This window comes from Carettochelys insculpta, chromosome 4 (assembly GCF_033958435.1).
Source record: "Carettochelys insculpta isolate YL-2023 chromosome 4, ASM3395843v1, whole genome shotgun sequence".
NCBI lineage: Eukaryota > Metazoa > Chordata > Testudines > Carettochelyidae > Carettochelys > Carettochelys insculpta.
In genome coordinates, this window is record NC_134140.1 from 48,619,748 (window position 1) to 48,642,729 (window position 22,982).

The 22,982-nt window shown below is 40.8% G+C and overlaps 1 protein-coding gene across 8 annotated transcripts in view; it reads right to left on the reverse strand.

Annotated features, from left to right (window-relative positions):
* Positions 1-22,982, reverse strand: part of FRYL (FRY like transcription coactivator) — a 352,830-nt gene that overhangs the window by 95,657 nt on the left and 234,191 nt on the right. For all 8 annotated transcript variants that reach the window (XM_074992742.1, XM_074992743.1, XM_074992741.1 and 5 more), the window contains 9 exons: positions 22,586-22,696; positions 21,221-21,375; positions 20,863-20,962; positions 19,216-19,384; positions 14,712-14,971; positions 13,100-13,240; positions 10,267-10,435; positions 8,552-8,636; positions 6,189-6,301 (listed from right to left, as the gene is read on the reverse strand). In XM_074992742.1, coding sequence (XP_074848843.1) covers positions 6,189-6,301; positions 8,552-8,636; positions 10,267-10,435; positions 13,100-13,240; positions 14,712-14,971; positions 19,216-19,384; positions 20,863-20,962; positions 21,221-21,375; positions 22,586-22,696 — 1,303 coding nt within the window. The remainder of the gene's footprint in view (positions 1-6,188; positions 6,302-8,551; positions 8,637-10,266; positions 10,436-13,099; positions 13,241-14,711; positions 14,972-19,215; positions 19,385-20,862; positions 20,963-21,220; positions 21,376-22,585; positions 22,697-22,982) is intronic.

A 22,982-nucleotide genomic window follows, 5' to 3' on the forward strand; every position in this document is an offset into this window, starting at 1 on the left:
ATGCGCAGGCCGGCTGTTTAGTAATCGGAGGCTCAGCCTTTGCCACGTGCGCTGCTGTGCTGCCGCCCGCTTGTGACTGCGGCTGGGGGCTGTGAGCTACGCCCATCCCGCTCGCTGTGACCGCCGGCAGGGATCAGGCTGTAGAGAGCTTCCTCCATTTCTGCACCGAGGGGGTGAGGGACACCGCCTTCCTTTTATGGAGCCCTGTGGGTCCCTCCGGTTAAGGCCTCTCTGGCACGTCTGGCTGGAGGGCCTTATCAAACAGCAGCATTTTCAGCCACATTTCTCTGTTCTTTCTGGCTCTGGCCATGAGCTTTGCAAAGAAGGAGCATTTCTGGGTGACGTGTGATTCCCCCAGGCATCTGATACATTGACTGTGCCCATCAGAGGCCGGCATAGCTTCGCGGCAGGACTCACACTTCTTGAATCCTGAAGAGGACATTGCGGTGAGTCTTTGAGCTGTTAATAGGGTACTTAGCACCTTCTCTGTGCCTGTTCCCCTCTCACGGACTCCAGCCTGCCGCAGCAGTAGGCCTACTGGCCTTCACGTCGCCGGGGTGCCTCTGCTCCTCCTCTTGTTACTAAGACTTTCTACTTTATATATAATTTTTTTTTTTTTTTTTTGCAATAAAGAAACAAACAATTTAACTAAGAACTCTGAAAGAAAACTCAAACTCTGAAAAACTCTAAATACGCTGACTCTGGCCGCAGCCTGAGCAGATTCCGTCTGCAGCCGATGGCGGTTAAGAAGGAACTGGAGGGGACTGGATCGCACACGTGGCTGGGAGCGTGCAGGGGAGCGGCGTGCGCCGGCGCATGCGCGGTCCGGCAGAAACTGCTGGAAAGATCCAATCTGCGGCGCCGGGGCGAGCCCGATACCTATCGTGGAGCACCCATGGGGACACTCGAGGAAGAAACTGCACCTGTCAGGGGCAGCAGCCTGACACTTGGTTGCTGCCCCAACAGGAGAGGTTTTCTGGTCCCTGGGAACCAGGCAGCAGCCTGTCTGGCTCCCCTCCACTGACTGGAGCCAGGAAACTGACCAGCACATCACTGCCACCTGGTTCCCGGCTATGCGCCTCATTGTGGGAGCTGGGAAACTGACCAACCTGGCTCCCAGCTCCCCACCCAAGGGAGAGGGGAAACTGACCAGTGCTGCTGAGAGGGTCATTTTCCTGGTTCTCTGAGTAATGTGAAAATTCAACTTATGAGGGGTTGCCAAAACCTCAACCTCTGCATAAGTCAGCGGCTTACTGTACATACTTATTTTAAGAACATTTTCACTGCAGATTTAATGAAATAGAAAGGTGGCACTAATATGAGATTTCTTAGAATAGCTACAGTACTTGACCTGAGGTTTCAGAATCTGAAGTCCCATCTACAAATCGAGAGGGATGAGCTGTGGAGCACACTTTCAGAACAAGAGTAATGCCCGAATGCAAAAACTACAGAACCTAAAGCACCCACCCCCCGCCACACACACACAGAGTCAACCTTCTGCTGGTGATGTAATTCAGATGATAGGTTGTAGATGACTGCTTTGGATTGTTATCAAGCAGAACTTGTCAGTAGCATTGACACAAATCCTCTAGAATAGTGGCTGAAGCATAAAGAGTCACATGAATCTTCAGTGTATCTGACATGCAAATATCTTGCAAAACCAGTTACAACTGCCTTGTGAACACCTGTTCTCACTTTCAGGTAATGTTGTAAACAAGAAGTGGGCAGTATCATCTCCTACAAATTGTAATCAAACCTATTCGTATGCATGCCTGGCTGAACAAGAAATAGGACTGCAAATATAAATATAGTGCAAATACGTGTAATCAAAACAAACAAAGTGAGCAATGTATACTTTGTATTCTGTGTTGTAACTGAAATGAATACATTTGAAAATGTAGCAAAATTGCCAAGTATTTAAATAAATGGCACTTTTTTAATTGCTTGACTGCTCTACTGCTCTCCAGTTTGGTCTCTTACCTCTACTAAGTCAATTCTGTAGTATTTGAGAAATGAGAGTTATTTTCCATAACTGCTGTTCTTCAAGATGTGTTGCTCATGTCCATTCCATGTTAGGTGTGCATGCTCACCACGTGCAGTGGTGCTCCTTCAGTTGTACCCATAGGAGGCAGGCTCTCCTGCCCTCTGGGGTGGCAGATTTATAGCATGATATAAGGGACACTGCTGGCTGCCTCCACCTTCAGTCCCTTCTTGATGGAAACTCTGACAGTGAGGATGGAGGGAGGGTCATGGGACAGACATAAGCAACACACCTTGAAGAACACCAGTTATGGAAGAACTGTCTTTTCTTCGAGTGATTGTTCATGTTGATTCCACGTTAGGGGACTCCCAATCAGTATCCCTGGGAGGTCAGTAGGAGTTCATGGCTTTGAAGCTTGAAGCACCACTCTGCCAAACCCATCATCTCTGGATTGCTGGGTGATCGTACAAAGAGGCATGAACATGTCGTCACAGACCTACAGATGTCCTGAATGGGCACATGAACCAGGAAGGCTGCCAAAGAAGCCTGCACTCTGACAGACTAGGCTTTCACCAAAGGACTGAGCAGAACTTGGGAAAGTCATAACAGGTCCAGAAGCTGGAGGTAATCCAATTAGAGTTTCTCTGAGAGGAGATTAGGAGGCCCTTCATCCAAGCTCCCATGACAATGAATAGCTGCACAGACCTGTGTCAAGGCATGGTTCACTACAGGTAAAAAGCCAGCCCTTGTCAGAAATCTAGGGCATACAAGCACCTCTGCTATACAGAGTTATGCAGCTTAGTGCAGAACACAAGTAGGAATGTCCTAGTTGATGTGGAAATGAATGAGGCTGCAATTGAACTTTGTCCTTACAAAGGACAGTATATGGCATTTCTGAGGTCAGCACGTTAATCTCTGACACTTGCCCTGTGCCATTATGCTGAGGAACCAAAAGTCAGATTTACGGACATCCAGGCTAGGAGAAAAGACAACAGCCAATTGGAGAAGCAGGAAGGTGTAGTATACTGGAAGGTAGCTGGGGTGAATCCTCAAATTTGGAATTTCAGCCTGCATTGAGAGCAGATGGAACCAACCTGGGAGGAGGCAGAGGTCTGGCTGCTGGGCGCCAATGGACCTTAACCTTCCTTGAAGCAGACTATTGTTTATACTGGCCCCACTGTGGTGCAGAGGCTGCATTTTAAAATGCTCCCACTGCTGCCCCAGGACATAAAGGCCTATGGTCTTGAGTGCAGTATTAGAATCCTTGAAGCCATTTAATTCGGTCATCTGTTTCCTGCTTGAAGAGAGCACGACTGTCAAAGGGTAGTTCATGGGTGGATTGTTGGACCTCTGTTGATAGTCATGAGGACAAGAGCCATGCTACTTGCCACATGGATATGGTAGAGGTCATGGTCCATGCTTCAGAGTCCATTGCATTGGAAGCTGCTTACAGCACAGCCCTTACCACTCCCTGTCTCTCCTTCAAGAGGAGGCCTGGCTTCTTCATCATGTCCTTTGGGAGGGAATTGTCAAATCTGGCCATTGATTGGCAGGTATTAAAATCATAGCATCTTAGAAAGGCCTGATAATTTGCCACCTGGAAATGGAGTCTCACTGATAAACTTTTCAGTACCACTGGAAAGGTCCATAATATGGGCGGAGGACCTTGATCTGCCAGAAAACGTTTTTGGTCTGATTTTGAAGCTTGGGACCATAATCAAGTGGACCAAATGTCCTGGTCTCAGCTGCATTGGTTTCTTTGCTCTATGAGGGTTCTATATGCATGTGATGACCTACTGCATCAGGATCCCAGTGATAGTATTTGGCAGATCTATGACAAACTCAGTAATCTACTCCAAACACTTAGTGACCAGAGTCTCAAGTGAATGGGAGTGGGAACAAGAGTGGTGCACAATGGAGAGTGCATATTCCATAGAGAAGACCTCAACCCATAAGTCAGAGACCAGTATCTGTAGTTGCTCTGATGGCCCTCATAAGTGTCATACTAAGAATGAGTGACCATAATGCTCTTGGTACTGAGGATGTGGAGTCACATGGGCCTCTGTTCTGCATCACCTCATAGGTGATGGGCACTTTGAGCATAATCAGTGTCTGGAGTGAGGAGACCTGTGCCAAAGGCTGTGTTGAAGCTAAAGCCCTACATTTTAGATGTGGTGCCTCTGGGTAGGAAAGCACTGACAAGATGCTCCCTGTGCAGAAAAGCAGAGCCGCACAGATGGGGAATGAGACAGTCACAGAGCAGGCTTACCCCTTGATCTGGGAGCTGTTGACATCAGCATGGATGGCACCAGAAGGAACAGAATGTCTGTTCAGAGGGCCTTCAGGGATGGTGGCATGGTTAGGTGCTGGGCTCTCAGGCCACTAGCTAATGTAGCTGGCTCTTCCCTATGAAAGCTGACCCACTTGACTGAAACCTACTTGGAGGGAATGAGATATTTCTGAGGTCCAGCCTTGCCTCCAGCACTGTTCTTGCCTTTGCAAGAGTGGGAACAGCCTCTGCTGGGCATCTTTTTTCAGGAGACAGTGCGGGGAAGATCGATCTCTCTCTGCTGGTCCAACAATGGTCATGGCTGAGCGTTCTACTCCAAAGCAGCAGTACTATACACAGAGCACAAGCATGACAGCTCGTGTTGGTGGAAACACCAGCTCCATAGGCAAAGTCTTGAGCCTGTGTCCCACTCCTCTATAGTGTGAGGCTTAAAACTCTAGCAAATGTGACACCTGTTGCTAACATGTGCCTCCCCAAGACACCACAGACGGTGTGGGGGTCACTATTGGCAGAGGTTTCTTGCACCAGTTGTAGGATTGCAGCATTCAAAGTGTACCTGATGGACATTGGTGTGGAAACACACCTGACGTTTGCATTTTTACAGAAGGCATTAAGTAGCAAAGGTTTTCTGATCTTCACTTTGGAAACAGGCATATCAAAAGGCACTAAGGGAATGTGCAGCACGCTTTCATTTCACACCCCTGGCTATACTTCAGCATGTTAAGTTTCTGTGGCCAGTCAAACACTCCAGAGAATCAGCCTGCTAGTTTGTAGCCAACCTTCAGGAACTGGTAATTACATGCAAATTTGCAACCCCAACTGAGTAGATGATTTGGGATTGGTTTATGGAGCAATTTCATCTTTATGCTTGTGGAAGCACCTCCCTATGGACACACATGGGATGGTGGAGACTGGCTGCCAAACTGAACTTGCAGTTCAAGGGCCTCAGACCCAGCTCTCCAGGTTCTCCTTCTTCAGGGGCACCCACTGCTGTAGCTATCCTAGTACAGTATATTGACATGAAGACATCTTATTCATTATCCACCGAGAGAGAGAGGAGAGACACAACATACTGAGTTTCAAGTAACTGTGTGGATGACAGAGAAGATTGCCCCGATTGTCAGTGGATGCAGAAACATGGTGTTGACGCTGGTTCCAGCTGCAGCAACTGTGTCTAAGCCATCACAAGCTGGGGCTCCAAGAGTGTGCAACTCAGGGATAAATGGGACCCAACAATGTGGAAAATTTCAGCATTTTGCCAGCTCAGACTATTCTGGCTATGGCACCAAATTTCTCTTCCAATCCTACATCTGCCAGCTATTGGTGTCTTAAACGTGTTACATAGACATTTATGATCCTAGGGACCCCCATTCTGGCTGAAGGACTTCACAGTGTCACGTTCAAAGGAATTAACATTTTGAAGGTTTAAATTGCATAATTTGTTACTATATGATTGTACAAAAAACCTCACTTGTTTTTGAGGGGGAAAATGGGGAATTTGGGAGTAGGATGCTCTCTTTGCTACTTGATGACTATTTGTGAAGGAGGTGGAGAAGAATTAGGAAGAGCAGAAACCAAAAACTGATGCTCACAGCCCACTCTAGAAAGAAAGAGCAACAGAAATCACAACATCAGGTTTCCCATCCTGTCCTGTATCCTGCCATGGAAAATGAGTGTCTGTTTTATTAGCTGCAACTTCAGCAGCAATATTAGGACTGCAATATTTGGACTAAAGGATGGGGGAAAAAGATCTTTCGCCTGAATACATGAGAAAGCATCCTATTTCACCTCTTGTTCCATTCAGTCCCTGGTCACATTCTTTGGTACGAATTTGTCCCATAATCTTTAACTAACAGTTTTTAATATTTTGAAAATTCTACGTTATTTTCATGCAAATATTTAAAAAACGTGTATTACTTTTTTCCTCTTCATATGATCCTCCAGAGCTGCTGCTGTAGCGAGATTCTAATCTATGGTGCTGTCGGTTCAAATTACTATTCAGCCCACTGTAGATATCTAGATGCACATAGCTAAACAAAAGAATGCATGAGTGTTAATTACAAGTCTGTTTGGTTTTAAAATGATACAACAATTTAGTGCTTTACATGAGAGATTCTTTTCAATGTATAATAATTTCTATTGCAAAAACTATAAATTTTTGTGATAGGATACTGAAACCTACCCATCACCTTCTATTAAATCAGTCAGGATTACTTTCCAAGATCGTACAGGTTGAACGTCTCAAGACTGGCACCCTTGGGACCTGACCAGTGCCAAACCAGGTAAGGTCAATATTGTCTAGCAGCATTACCAACACTGCCACTGCTTAATAGGCTCTTAGAAGACATTTAGGGGCAAATTAGAGCTAAATAGCAGCACAAAACTCTGAAAGCCAGGACTGGTGGCTGTAATCCAATTTTATGGGATTGAGGGAAGCTTGGCCACACCCATGATAAGTGGACATGCAGCTCACTGAAATCATGACAGATTAGAGACTGCCAGACTGGATTGGTTCATCCTGTAATTCCACCTTGTGTATCTCAATGACAAACTGTTGCCATAGTGCATTTTCTTTAGAATATCTGCACTAATATTTAGCTGAATACAATGTTTATGTACATATGAAGTAACACAATAGTCAATACAATGCAATTTTGTAGTAAAACATGATAGAGAGGTTGAAAAACTTAGGTTAATAGATATTTCAAAGGAAAACAGTGATTATTAACAGCATGTTAGACATTTTACAAACATAGCAAGAGTGGTTCTTACTCCAAAAGTGCTTACACTCAAACTGATCTCATTTTAAGGTTATGAGTTTGCCACAGAGGTCATGGTAACTGTGACTTCCAAAGACATCTGTGACTTTAGCTTCAGTGGCTGGGAGCCACAGGGTCCTGCCACCTACTGCAGGTTCCAAGGAGCTGTGAGGCACCCCTACTGCATGAGGCAGCAGGCCCCCATGCTCTGAGCTTTTATGGGCAGCAGGGAGGAGCCCTGCAGCTCCCTAGCTACTGCCACAGGGCTAGAGCTCTCCACAGGGTGAGAGAATGAGCCTGCCTCACATTCACCCTGCAACAGCAGCTCCTATCTCATGGAACTGGAACCAGCTCCATGCTCTGGGTGTTGAAATGTGATGCATAGGATTCACAGCATCACTTAAGTATGGCCCTTTTCCCCATGTCATGACTTGGGAAAAGAGATGAGTGGACAAAACTTCAATGAACTGCATTTGCAACCTATAGTGTGGGGTCCCAGTACTGCTTTGTTTTGGGGCCCAACGCAAAGTGCCCTCCAGACAGCCCTGTTCATTCAACCTGACATTTTCATTTTCTTGTATCAGGAGACTTGTATACTTCGGGACGTTAACCGGCACAACTATACCAGAATAATGACATGAATGTAGTGACACAGGTCGAACCTCTCTAATCTGGAACTCTCTTGTCCAGCAAACTCTAATCTAGCATGATTTTAGTAAGCCAGACGACCACTTAACGTGGGTGTGGCCAAATTTCCCATGGTCCCATAGTTTGTTTTTTTTTTAAACAGCCAACAGTCCTGCCTCTCAACATTCTGTGTTATTGAGCTGTCATTTACTTCTAAATGTCTCCTAAGAGCCCAATAAGCAGTGGAAATGTGGGTAATGTGCTAGAAAATATTGATCTCCCATTGTTCGATGAATTCTCTAGTCCAGCACTGGTCAGGTCCTGAGGATGCCAGATGAGAGAGGTTCAACCTCTACTGGTATAACTTTCTGTGTGAACACTCTTATTCCAGAGTAAGAATGCACTTTTCAACTATACTTCATAAGGTTTTCACATTGACAAAACCTAAATTAGAAAAAAGCAGTTTTTATGGACACTGACAGTGGAATAGGAGTGTCAAAATGAGGAGTTTAAACCAGAACAATTATACAGATGGTATAATTCTGCTGGTAAATTTCTCCATGTAGACAAGCCTGTAAAAATAAACAAGCAGCTACACAAATCCTGAGGGGCTGATACTGTAACAGATGTTTTTATAGCATGGACAGATTTAAATAGAAGGTCCACACAAAGAGTATCTACAAATCTGGAAGAGTAAATTAGAGATCAAGAAATATACGCATTCTTGCTCCCTAATAAAATCAATCAGGAACCTGAAATTTGCGAACACACACTGATTGGCTACAACAACAACAACAACAAACTATAAACTGAGAAATTGATCAGACAGCTGTTACTTATATTGGCTATCAATAGTCATTACACAGCATTGTTGCTCTATGAGGAGATACTTACTTCTCTTCAATACTATCTTTTGTATGTTTATTGTCAAGATTGCCATCTGTGGGAGCAACCATTGTATTGCTACTGGAAGTGGTACCTGTAAGTTAAGTACAAAGAGGAAAAATTGATGAGGATAACTAAAAATATTTATAAACTTATGCCATGTATGAATTCCTCTGAAAATCCTGATTCTCTATTTTCTTAGTAGTACCACGTAAGAACCTTAGGGGGTACATTTACATTACAATAAAAAACCTGCTGGGGTGGGGGAAGCCACAAAGGGGAGAGGGTGAGTGAGGCTGAAGGGCTCTAAAAGAGCAGTATGGATGTAGAGGCTTGGACTGGAGGCTGGGCTCTGAGACCCCTGGGATAGCGGAGTCTAGGTTCCAGCCACAGCATAAACAACTAAAATGCACTGTAATTTTATAGCTCCACAGCCATTGCCCCATAATCCCAAGTCAGGTGACTCAGGACCACTTCATGGGTGCGTCTACACTAGGAACTAACTTCGAAGTTAAGCACTACATCGAAGTAGCCAGCAGAAAGTCTACACACATTTTCCCTTATTTCGAAGTTGACTTCAAAGTAGCGAGCCCAACTTCGAAGTCCTTATTCCATTCCCGGGAATCGAGTAGTGACCTACGTCGAAGTAGGGTGTGTGTAGATACTCTGCTTTTAAGTTGCTTACTTCGAAGTACAACTTCAAAGTAAGCAACTTCAAAGTTATTCTTGCAGTGTAGACACAGCCCATGTGTTTTACGGTCAGGTAGATACTACCTTAGTGTTCACCACACTCAGTGGCATACATTCAAATATAAATTAAGGATTATTTATTACTAATTTGAAAAACAATAGTTACAATTTATATTTGAAGATATGCGCTTCTAATATATTCAGTTTGTGTGTGTGTGCAGTGCGCGTGTGCGTGCGCATATATATAAAGGATCTGTCTATAAGTCTTTACAATGTGGATTTAGTAGAAAGCTATTTTTTGTAAAGGGCTTTGGATATGTATTTCTTCCTTTTTCTATATGCTGCACTCCACACATCTCTAAAGATGTGTCTAACACTTAAGAGTTAGAGAAGAGACACTACAAACTACAGGTTGAACCTCTCTTATCCAGCAACATCACCACAGACCAAAGATATTGCTGGACCAGAGAGCCACAACCAAAGGAGTTGATAGTGGCTGGGGGATCAGCCGTTCTAACAGCACGCAGCCCCGCTTGCTGGGAGTAGAGATGCTGCTGCCCCAGGGCTGCTTGTAAATGATTTATTTGAATCAGTACAAATTCATATTTTGACACTCAAGTAAGTTTACGGAGGCCTAGAGAGACTTTACTTCTGTCAGTAAGATACCAATTTACATTATCTTGGTACAAACTGATTTAAGAATTTCCATTAGTTTAACTAAATTGATTTAAAAACTCAGTTTTGAATGCAAACAAGGTTTACATAGGATCACACAAAGAGAATGTGTGTGAAAAATCCATAATTAAGCTCAGTTTCGTAACTTTTAATAATAGTGAGATCTTTGTAGGAACAAGGAATGGCAAATTTGACATGCAATGGTACTAATAGGTCTAGATGTTTTTTAAATATGAAAAAGAAAAAAAGCTTTTTTTATTTATATTAATATTAAATCTCGTTTGTCTTTCCCAATTAACTCAGAGCAACAGAAAATAACAACTGAAACACAGTAATAACGTAGTCAAAAGAATTCTCACCTGAAGTGACTGAAGGAATTTTGTAACTGGAAGTGATGCGGTAATATGGTGGATTATCCATGTGAGTGACTCCAGAGCTGACTGGATCTGTAAGCTGTAGTTCACTCACCAGTTCTTCCAAAAGTTGCATTGTTTTATCTCTACCCAAGTAGACTATAACCTTCTTCACCTGCCATTAAAATAACAATGATAAATGAGATTGAATTTACATTTCTTTTAAAGATGAGGGGAAAAACAGAAAGTAAACTTTACACCACAATTCTTTGTCTTTTGATACATACCATTTATTACTTACTACATGTGAAGATTTATGTAACATACCTTAGTTCTAAGAATAACTGTAATGACTTAAGTATCTGTCACCAGGAATAAAACTCAAAACAGAAACAAAGATAAGATTCTTTACTGAAATATCGTGCAGACTAAAAAATGATTAGATTAATAACACTAAAATACAAATATTTAAAAAAGTTACAAACTTTAATGTTAAACATTTCTTGTGATTGTTTACTTTTAGAATTTAATTTAAGTTGGACAACGGACATACAAACTTATAAAAAGTGTCATTGTCATCTTTAATCCAGATTCACTTTCTGATTCTCATACACTACCACTGCTGCATCTTTGTTACATATATCACAGAGACATATTTAAATTAAAAAAAAAAGAAATAATGATTTTACTGAAATGCATCTTAAAAACAAGATGCATTTCAGTTCAGTTTTGTAAAATCACATAAGAAACCTATGCTTTTCCTTATACAGCAGCCTTTTAACGATAGCATGAACTTTATTTTACTTGTGTTACCTCTATCTCTTTTCTTGTTAGAGGGCCAATATTACAAAACAGCATATATTTAAATCTCAAGGTGCTTGAGTCCCTCATGTTTTAAGATCTTAACTAATCAAATGAAATATTTTATTAACTGCATATTAAGTCAAGGTAGGATCTAAGGTCCTATTTCAGTAAATTTTAAGTTATATTTCTGAAAGAAAGAAAAGTACTTTAAACTCACATTGCTGAAAAACAGAAAAAGACTGTCAATTGCTATTCTAGTTATGGATAAAATAATTGGTCATTCTTTTGCTACAATCAGCAGCTTCTGATAACATTATGGTTGTCAAATGTCCAGCTGAAAAGGGGCCCTGGTAGCTGTTGGTACAGGCTGTTGTCCAGCTGGTACAGACTTGGCAGGCTTTCTACATGGCTCTGGGCAGCTTCTGGGAAATGGCTACCCCCACACCTCCCATTGGCTGGGAACCACAGTCAACGAGAATGTGGGGTTGGTGCCTGTGGGCAGGGGCAGCCCATGGGCCTCCAGCCTCTCTCTCTACTTAGGAGTCAGGTGGAGATGCTGGCCATTTCCTGGGAGCTGCATGAGGTAAATGCCGCCTGGAGCCAGCATCCCACGCACCCTCCCACACCCTAATCTCTTGCCCCAGCCCAGAACTCCCTCTCACACCCTGAACCCCCTCATTTCTGGGCCCACCCCAGAGCTTGCATCCCCAACTAGAGCCCTCACCCACTCTCATACCCCAATCCCCTGCCAGGTGAAAATGAGTGTGTTAGGATGGGAGAAAGTGAGTGAATGAGGGAAGAGTGAGTGGGAGGCAGGGCCTCAGAAAAGGGGCAGGGGTATTCAATTTTTTGCTGTTAGAAAAAAGGCATGTCTAGGTGAATTCATCGCATGGCATCTACAGATCCTGGAAATTGGATGGGGTCACTCTTCAATGTCTTCTTTCTGCATTTTCAGTGTGAACTCGGAGATTGGCGGCAGATGTTTGCTCTGTCAGCTTTTTAATGTGGAGTACCATGGGGGTTATTTTGTTATCACTTTGGTTCCAAGTGTATAGGAGATTATACCAGGTTCTGATATGAGGTGGTTGAGCTAGACCTCCCTCTTTAAAAGATGGCAGGAATTATGGGCAGCATGTTGCTTGTTACTGATGATTATATCACAAATTTCAACACAGGGGCCCTTTTCTCAAAATCCACTGGTAAAACTAGCCTGCTTACCCTATAACCCCCTTGTTTCCATCCAGAAATAATTCCTATATCACTCTACCCTGGAACAGTTTTTCCACAATTATGCAGGCCAATAGGCAGCCCTTACAGTATTCTACTACTCATGTATTAATGTATCAGCCATGAGAATACCTATCTTTTTGACCCCTAGTGAAAAATAGAGCTTTCTTTTAAAGATTCAGTACGATATGGTGGTGCAAGAACATGGACGATGGTAACAAAATACAAGGAGGACAAAAGATTCTATTTTTTCCATTTATGGATGGAATAAATTTTGTTCTGTACACCAAGGCATGTGTGGATGTGCACCACCAATAGAAACATGCTGCCCACTGTGGGTGGCTGTGAGTGGTCTGCTAATCAGCTGGGCAGCACCTGAATCTCTGCTGGGTGGCTGCTCAAGTGTGCCACTTACAGGGAACAGTGGAAGGGAGTACAGCATACTACTAGAAATCATGATGCATTTCTGAATAGAGGAAATCATAAAAGTATAACCATGCCTTAAAGGGAAAGTCTTCTCCTGGGGAGAATACCTGCATTTTTAGAAGATAATTTGAAATAGAACATACATATCAACATCAGAGATTGCAAAGTGGGAGACATTGAATTTGATCTGGTCACAGCATTGATTTGTTATACTGTGACACAATGGGATGGCATCAACCTTATGCTGTATTAGAATGCAATACCATGACCCTTTTTGTTACTATTAATCTATTTAGTGGTCTTCAGTGAGGAGGTGTTAAACACAAAATAAAAATTTAAAGAAATAAACATATGAGGGGAGACTATAGCATTGAGCACTTACATAAGGCAAGAGGCTGGGTTCACTATTCACTCCACAAATGCTGATCAAGAAGTGCAAAATTATTTTCAGATTCTTTGGCCAGCTGTCTGCTAGAGTAGTCCAGACATTCTCTATCTCTGACCATGCCACTTCATCACCATACTAGAAAACAAAATCAAACACACCTTTTGTAAAGTTCAAAAACCTAAATAACTTCAACAAGGCTTTTCTATTGAATAAGTTTAATAGGCTTGAGAAAAAGGAAACCTAAACACCTAGGAGCAACTGCTATGTTTTATCCATTTCTGAAGTACCCATGAATGCTCAGCTGCTTTAACATATTTCCCAAATTATCTGATGGTCACTACAGTGAGCAAGGAGTGACAGTGGAGTTTGCAATGCATACTGGTCAGCTATCCAGATCTCAGTGCCACTGCTGGGGTTTTACTAATGCATCCCAGATACTAACAGTCCGAGACAATGTACCAGAAGTTGCTTACTACCTGATTTGATTAGTTAAAAAAACAAAAAACAAAAAAACAACAGCTTTTCACCACTAGGAGCCACAGGGTAGAAGAACTGATATCCTTACCCTCTCCTTTTCTTTGCTCTGATACTTAAAATAAATAAGACAAGGAAGCCTTTATTTAGCAAAAGGATTAGCCTGTAACCACCACCATCTCTCTCTCCTATCTGAATCTTCCACATCACCCTCAGAACTTATGGTTTTTAGAGAGATAAACAGAAGGAGACAGAAAGATGTAGTCTACTAAACGGAGAGAGAATATAAAGAAAACATTGTTTAACTGGAGGCAGGACGAAAGAAAACAGAAAACAAAATCAAACATGGAGAATGAAGGAAGAGGAACACACACACAATCTGGGCAATACCTTTGAGGTTGTCTCACCAACTAGTTTTTAGGGTTACATAAACAAGTTATCTATTTAAACCACAGAACAGCAGTTTTAAGGCTACCAAAACAAAAAAGCAGTCATGTAGCACTTTAAAGACTAATAGAATAATTTATTAGGGGATCAGCTTTAGTGGGGACATACCCACTTCTTCAATATATAAAGCACAGAGATCCAAACATTGTTATCAAGGACCTCTGTAATTTTTGAACCTCTGTGCTTTATATACCGAGTCTGTTCTGGTAAGCCTATGATCTTAAGAAGTCGGTCTGTCGCACGAAAGTTAATCATCTAATACATCATTTTGTTAGTCTTTAAAGTGCTCCATGACTGCCTTTTTGTTTTGGCAGAATACAGACAACGGGGCTCTCTCTCTGTCACAGTTTTAAGGCTGTAATCATTCAGATGTTATTAAAAATAACCTGTTATTCTACTATTTTTATAGGATCATTAGCATGCCACGTGCTTTTCTTAATATTCTCCAGAATACTCATTAAATTATTTGGTAGCTCATAGACCCACAAGTAATTTGTAAAACTGGTTTCTGAAAAGTTTTCCATAAGCTGACAGCATGGTAATGAAGAATTTCATTTGCGGAAGACAGTTTGCTAATAAAAGCTCACTAACTGGCATCAGTAGCCCTACACTGCACCTCTTCCCATTCAGAATTTAACAATTCACTGAATTAAACAAACAAGAAATATCAAAATACTGATTTTACCTTTGCTGTCATATACATCAGATTGTTTAAAACCATAGCAGTAGCTTGTGGTGATCCCCAGCCTTCTCCTCTTAGCCAGCGTCTGCTGTTCACCATCAGTTCTCTATCTTTTAAAGAATCCTCTTCATCTGCATCTTGATGTCGTAATGTTGGCAAAGGTTTCAGATCTACTAATTCAATATTGTTCATCCATGGTAGCAAATAATGCAGCATCACCTGTCTCCCAGCAGGGTGTGCTGTTTGAATTCTCTGGCTTACCTCTATTATTCAAAAATAAACACATCCGTAAATATTACTAGAAAAGTTTCTGTAGAAGTAGGTTTACAGTTTTAGTATTTCTTGCAAGAATACATTAATACTATTATTGAAGATTTATTTTTGTTTAATTGAGAGCAAAAGCGTGCTCATAATCCAAAGGAAGGACACAGATTTCAGTTGAACAAGCCTTTTGCTGAACAAAATTATATTGCAGAGTTGGAATGCTGGAAGTGCAGATAGTATCAATTGACACATTCATATTTAATGTTAAGTGAACTTAAAATTGTTAAATTATAAAGAAGGAAACCCATACATGGAAAGATTAAAAACAGTTAAGTGAGTAAAAATTTCAGTTGCAATTTACATGGAAAACCAATTAAAATGTATTAGGGTTAAATATTTTATATTTATTAATCTAACAGACAAGATAGTTATAAATCAAATAGATCATGTCAAAAGTTTTCTGCTTAAAGAAACTACATAAAGTGTTTTTAAAGTTGTCTAAAGTCTTGACCATACAAAAGATTTATGCATGTCTTTAAAGTCACAATGTGAAATCCAGGCCCCAACAGAATTCAATGACAAAACACCCAGTGATTCAGCAGGACCAGAATTCAATGCAGTATGTAAAGTCAAGGAATGCTTAAATCTTTGCAAGACAGGGTTCTATTAAGTAGGCCATGATTTCAGAATTTTACCCATTAAAAGTAGTACTACCCATTGTCTACAAAAACCTTAGCACAGAACTCACCTCACTACCATTAGGAGCCTCAGCAGTAGCCCAAAATATATTAAGAACTCAACAAATAACTAATGCTACAATATACTTGGCCCCAATCCTTCAAAGGGCTCTGCCAATCAAACACAGAGTCTATGAAGGACCAATGCACTAGCCAGCGTGACCATGACTACACCAGAGACCACGTATTGAAGTTTCCAAATCTGTCTCAATCTTGCATATCCACGATATCAGAGGCAGCCTGGTGGGCTGTACCATTTTGAATCAGGTGTACATCTCTTTACGCGTTGAGAATCTGAGAATACAGTGCACCGGTGTGCTCTTATCCATCCTGTTGATGTGGCTGAAGAGCTAAGTGTCATATATGAATATAATAAGCAATTGAAGGAATGCCAGATATTGCAAGAGCCTATGACATTTTCAGAAAGTCAAAAGAAACAGTCACTTATATGCTCCATAACTACTGTACTTCAAATCATTGCACACATCCATTCTACTTCAGGAGTAGTCACAATCAGCGCTCAGCTGTCAGATTTTTTTTTTCCTCAGCAGTACCTTGTCAGTGGCTCATGCAGCCTCTGCTGCCTTGTGCTGCTGCATGGTGATATAAAAAAAAACTGTGCCATCTACAACTCTTTTCCTCCCTGCTCACAACAGGTGTTGGAATGGGAGTCCTAATGCAATTTTTTCTTCTTTGTTTGTATATAGTTAGTATTTGTTTTTGCTTATTTATAAATACAAGATTTCTTTTTAAGTGTTTTGAAAACATTTCAGTTCATGGGTACAAGTACTGTTGCAGTGGCACAGCTCATTCATCAGGATTTATATCTTGCCAGTTCTGCAAGAGGCTGACAGCAGTGAATGATCCACGTTTCAGCTACCTGAAATATTTTGGGGATACATGTCACAATTCAGTGTCAAATTCAGACTTTAAACCTAGAACCAAGAAAGACAAGGAGGCCAAGCTTAAGATTCTGTTGATGGAAGCAAATCTGAGCCCACTACTGAAGGCTGCTGAAATACGTCCAGTTTACTGTGACTGTTTGAAGTCTGTTTGTAGCCTAAATAGAGAAACTTATGAATACTCTCCAGAGTACTCAAATCCACCTGAACCAGTGATTCTGGTGTCCAAGCCACAGAGTTCTGGACATTAATATTCTGACATGACACTTTCAACCCCATCATGTGAGTGGCATCGTGTAGACTTAGACAGCTGAAGGCAAGGCTGAAATTCTTCCACTTCTCATTAAGCAAAGCAGTGTCATGAGCATGGTCTTGACTAGTAAACACTTCTTGACCAACCTTGACTCGGATGCATAGAGTAGAAAATCCTAATACACAGTCAACAGCTCAACTGAACGGTGCCAGGGCACAAACACATCCCTGCCACACACCTGAGGGTGTGCAGAAATGCACAGATAGCTGTGAATATGTACACTTGCATCAGATTTAAGAGAACATTTGGTACACTGACTGCTTTTGGTGAGATCCAAAGTGCTGCCTGTCAATGGAATCAAGAGTTGCTTTGATCTTGCACATTTCAACACGAAGCATGTGGTTAAAGTGTGCATACAACTCAGCTAGATGTTGGAGGGTAAAGATAATGTCCACTGTTGACCATCCAGAGAGGCAATTTATTTGCTGTGGGTGACAGTTTCTCTTAAGGAGCAGCTGCATCTACCAAACAGGACTAAGTGAAAGTCTTTCCAGGGACCATTAACAATGAGATTTGCTTGTAGCTCCTCATTCAGTGCAAGATCCTCAGCCCTCATATAAGGGCTTCTTTGTATTCTGTTGGTACTTTGACTAATGCCCACGTATTTAACAAGTGTCTATGCAGGCACACATGCACTGTTTCTAAGGCACTTCTGAGTAGCTTGGATGGAATATCACCAGGTCTGCAACTTCTGGATGGCCTTTCTTACTTGTTTGAGTGATGGATGATCAGTGTTAGTCCCTGGGTGTGCAACTGTGTAGTTTGCCATATCACATAACTCTAGACAATCATCAGTAGGTCCATGGTTTAGCATGCTTTCATAATGTGTTTTCCATCTGCCCAGGACTTCATCCAGCAAGGGGCAGGGAGAGCATCCTAGTTTCATAAAAGGATGTTAGAAGGCCTCCAGCCAAGCGTGTGGTAACGCTGTAGGCAGGATCCAGACTGTTGTTCACAGGCAGCCTTTTATCTCTGCAGAGTTCTGTTAAAAAGAGGTCTCCTCAAAGATGCTGACATGTGGATTCTTTTGTGGGATTTGGGTTTAACATAGAAATATTTTATTTATGTTGATGCAATGTGAAAATCAAGATTCTTCACATCTTACTTCAGACTACTATAAAATATTTCACTTGATTATGGAGCCAAGCACTGCAGGATAAAAAAAGGATTCCAATTTTGGCTTTCAATTTTTATTGTGCTTATTTTGGTGTATAATTTTGACTGCAGATAGGTTAGCACACATAACATTCTAAAACAATTATAATGTTAATTTTGACTGCATAAACAAGCAACAGGTGCTTCAAAACAATACAACTTTTAAAAAAATATGTAGAAGATTTAAAAGATACTTGTTTATTATATGCATCATTTATTCCTAAACTAAGTGGAAACATACATTAAGCAATTTCCCACACTACCAGTGAGTGAACTGAAGAGTGTGAGAACAAGAAGTGACATGGGCAATACTTTACAGTGAACAGAATGGATGCGTCTACAGGAGGAACTAACTTTGAAGTTAACTTCGAAGTTAGGTGCTACTTTGAAGTAACTTTGTTAACTTCGAAGTAAGAGAGCCCAACTTCAAACTCCTTAGTCCGTTCCCGGGAATGGAGTAGTGCTGTACGTTGAAGTAAGGTGTATGTAGACACTCTACTTCAAAGTCTGTTACTTTGAAGTTGTACTTCGAAGTAAGCAACTTCAAAGTTATTTTTGTAGCATAGATATGGCCAACATGTTGGTATGTGAATGCTCTTGGAATTCCCTTTCAAATATACCTGCTCCTTTATGCTTTTTCAGTGCTTATTTTTAAAAAACTGATTCTTGTACAATTACAGTGTTTTATCAGCTATTTCAGTGTTGGTTGTTTAATCAACATGAGTGTCCCTTTAATCATTTGAAACTGAACTGAAAAACTAAATTCATGTGTTTTTAATTTTAGAAAAATGTGTTGTCAAGGATATCCATAGCAAATAAGGAAACTCTAAGCTGAAGGAAGGGCTGGGCAGAGAATTTTTAAAAACAATGTTAAAATTTATGTTTGTGATGAGTGATCCCTCACAGACTGTTTAATAGAACAGTCAGAGTAATTTGCAAGGTTTCACTCCATTTTCACTTCATAGAAAACATTTCAAAGATGTTAAAAAAAAAACCAAAGTACCTGTCACAAACTCATTCTTCTCCTCTCAAAATTCATTTGTAGTTCTTAGTAACCAACTTGCAATTCATTTATAGAAAACAAGGATACAAAATTTCCAAGAATTACAACAAGCCTGGTTAATGCTCTACTGTACCTGAGAAGACAGCTAGAGTTAGCTCAGGGTAAGTCCTTGCTAATTCCTCTGAAAGTTGATAATATGACACAGAATACAGATGTGGCAAAGGAGAAGGCTGACCCAGTATCCCATCACTTCTCTGAACCTCCAATTTGTGAGCATAGCGAAACATCTTAGGTTCCAAGATCTGCAGCAATAAAATTCAGACATTTGAAGATAAATATGGAGCTGGGATAAAACAAAATGAAAAACCAACAAAAATCCTCTCTACATGGTTATCTTTTGAGAAAACATTATACATATTATGTTGTCATTTAAAGTGTTACACCTTCAAAAAGAGTTAAATTTTTGGCCATCTGGGACTCATTCTATTTGAGACACAGTCCCAGCTGTCAATTTCAAATCTAATCCCATTAAGTACAAGTTTTCCATAATGAAATTTGAAGTGATCAAGATCGATATTACCATACAATTTTTTAGGACTAACACCATTCCTACTTAGAAATGACTTAAGCCTGGACAATTGGGGAAGTGTATATCAGGTTTGAGGTGGCAAAGCTGTGGATAGCTAGTACAGCACCACTTGACACACTATTTATTTTAGTTTGATTGATCTTAGACAGTGACATTCATAAAGGATCAGAGGAGACAATCTCTAAAATGCTTACAGTGTTGGCCTAACTCTACTCAAAATGAAGTCAACAATAAAATTCCCATTTACATAAATAGGAATAGTGTTTAGTCAGCATTGAGCATGCTTAAAAATCCCATCCGTATGTGGGCTAGGACAAGTGGTCACACAGAGGCATAAGATAAAGTAACGTAGCCTGCCTTCACTTCAATGCCCCCAAGACCTTGGAGCTGGAAGCACAGCGGTAAGCAGATGCTGATGCTGTCCACAGTACTCCTTCTTACAAGTAGATGAGTGATGAGTAGGTAAAAATTTGGCCTTACATTAATGGCTTAAAGCAAATTACTACCTTACTACAGAAAATGAGGTGCAAGGAAACAACTGGTTACCCTGTGATTATCCTGCAATGGCACTGCTATGGACTGTCTCTTTCACAGAGCTAACTTAAAAAACATTATCTATCTTGAGACCCTTTACCTAGCTTTTACATTTTAAAAAGATGATGTGACAGGGTGTACCAACTCTGCACTAGACAGGGCGGTGGGGGCCACGCGTGCTGGATGGAAAAGGCCCCTTCCCCATGGTGCTTCAGGAGACACACCCACCACTGACAGGGCCCTGGGCTGGAGCTCAGTGGAGAGGGAAGGCCCGAGCCCCACTACTCCCACCCATGACCTCACGGAAGCGGGAGCACTGACTAGGTCCCTAAGGCCTGATGAGGCTGCCAGGCCTGACTGAACGAATATGGACTAGGCCACTGGGGCCTGATGGCAGCAGAAAAGTCCTCAGAAGAGGTGTGGGGCTATCAGCCCCGCCACAGATGTTATGGAACAATATAGCCCAGATTCTCACTGTGAATACCGAGACAGCCCCATCAATCTACCTATGCTGATTTGCAATAGAAAATGATCTGGCAATAAATCTTTATTAAAATTGAAACACACACCCGTGAATGATATCAGAAAGACCTATGTTTAAGTATACAAGATAACTTTTTTAACATAAATATTTCATAATGCGATCTGTTCACAAACCTGTAACAGCTGCATAGCAACTTCATAGATAGCCCTCGCAGAATCAGCCGCTTTAAAAAGTATCAGATTTAGGAGGATCACTGTATCACATGGGAAGTCCCTAGAAAAGAAGCATAAGAATCACTTTAACAAGAATTTTTTTTAAAATATGTAACGTTTTAAGAATTGGCTAGGCAAAGGTAAGTTTGTTTAGTTTAAGTATTGTACAGGACAATAATCAATGCTTTGAAATGTTTATCACTGAAAACAATATGGAAAACATGTTCCTCTTAAGAGAAAACCAAAGGAAAAAAAAAGATGTTATTTAAAATTGCATTTTGGGAATCTGAATTGTAAATTTAGGATATCACTTTTGTACCTGTTCTGAAAAACACTGGCTATGGCTTTGAAACAACCAGCAGCTACCCGCTTAGAACCTGTGTAACACCGGTCCACAGCCCAAAACATGAGATTATTCTGGTCAGGGTTGAGTTCCAACAGCAACATAACTGCCTCGCAGCCTAACTGATGCACCTACAGCCCAGAAACAGATAATAAATTTAAACAGTTTAAAAAAGAGCAAATGTAATATTTTACAAAATTTTATTATGAACAGGCTGACAATTAGAAAAGATTTAATTTTTAAATAATAAAAACAGAGTAAACCTTAAAAATATTAATAGACAAACTTAACAGTGTTGTGGAATTAAATTGTGCACTTTATTAGAGCATATGATGGCATAATATTAATACTTTATCTCTACTTCTTCTTCCAAACCCTACCATTTATTCTCCCTTGTTTCATGTCTTTATTTGGACCAGGTCCTAGAAGCACAGGATGCATATGCTTATGTTCCACTGACTTCAGTAGGACTTAAGGAATGGACTTTCCTTAAGCACTCTTCTGAATCAGACTTCTAGATTGTAACCTCTTTGGGATAGGAATCAAGTCTTTTAATATATTTGCATGGTATCTAGTACAATGGGTCACCTATTATTTCAAAATAATTTTGTGAGCATTTACACTGCACACATGCTATTTCAAAATAAATTGAAAATAGCAGGTGCATTATTGTGAATTTTGTAAACCTCACTGTAAGAGAAATAATGCTTATTTTGAAAAAGCTACTTCAAAACAGGTACTGTTGACACGCAATAGCGTTATTTTTAAATAAGCCATAATGGCACGCAATGGCACTATTGCAAAATAGGCACTGTGTGTCTGGACATGCTATTTCAAATGCATTCTTATGTGTAGCTGTGTTATTTTGAAATTAGCTATTTTGGAATGGCTCTTCTGGAACGGATTATTTCAAAATAACACTGCTGTGTAGATGCAGCCTGCTGTGTTATTTTGAAATTAGCTATTTTGGAATGGCTCTTCTGGAACGGATTATTTCAAAATAACACTGCTGTGTAGATGCAGCCTACTGGTGCAGTGCTTCTGAGAGTGAAACTACTTGATTTGTATATAATTTGTCAGTTTATGTTCCTCTTTCCTTTCACTTAACTTCGGTCTACTTCTTTATTTGCTTTTATAGACAATGTGCTTCTTGGGAACAGGGACCACCTTCTCAAGTGATCAGAAAGTGCCTAGCACCTACTGAGAATCAATGTAAATAAAAGCACTGATGATGATAATGCATAAGGTGCAAGCTGATCTAGAACATTTGGGCCAATCTGACCTCTAGACTCTCCAGTCACACACCAATAGTTAAACATTAAATGGTGTTGCCAGTGTTACCTTTTTATCTTGTGAATCCAAAATGTTATCCAGCCATTTGTACAAATAACCATCTGATGAGAGTCCTACGTTATCTGCAACAGGGCCACAACACAGTACAGCAGACATAGCCTTTAGAAAGTAATTGAAAAAACAACACATTTGAATAATCAGATTGGGCTAGCACAGTTACAGCTAACCCTTTACTATCACAGAATTCAAATACTGATTCAAACCACTGTCTGGAGCACAGCCACAGGAACACTGCTTAACATTTTTTTCCAAGGAATGGCAGAACGAATTATACACCTCTGAATTCGCAGACAGGAGGAGCTGTCCTGAAAAGCTTACATTTGTTCTCTAAAAGACAATACACTAATTTCGCTGGTGTTATACTGTAATGCACTCTTTCAAAGGA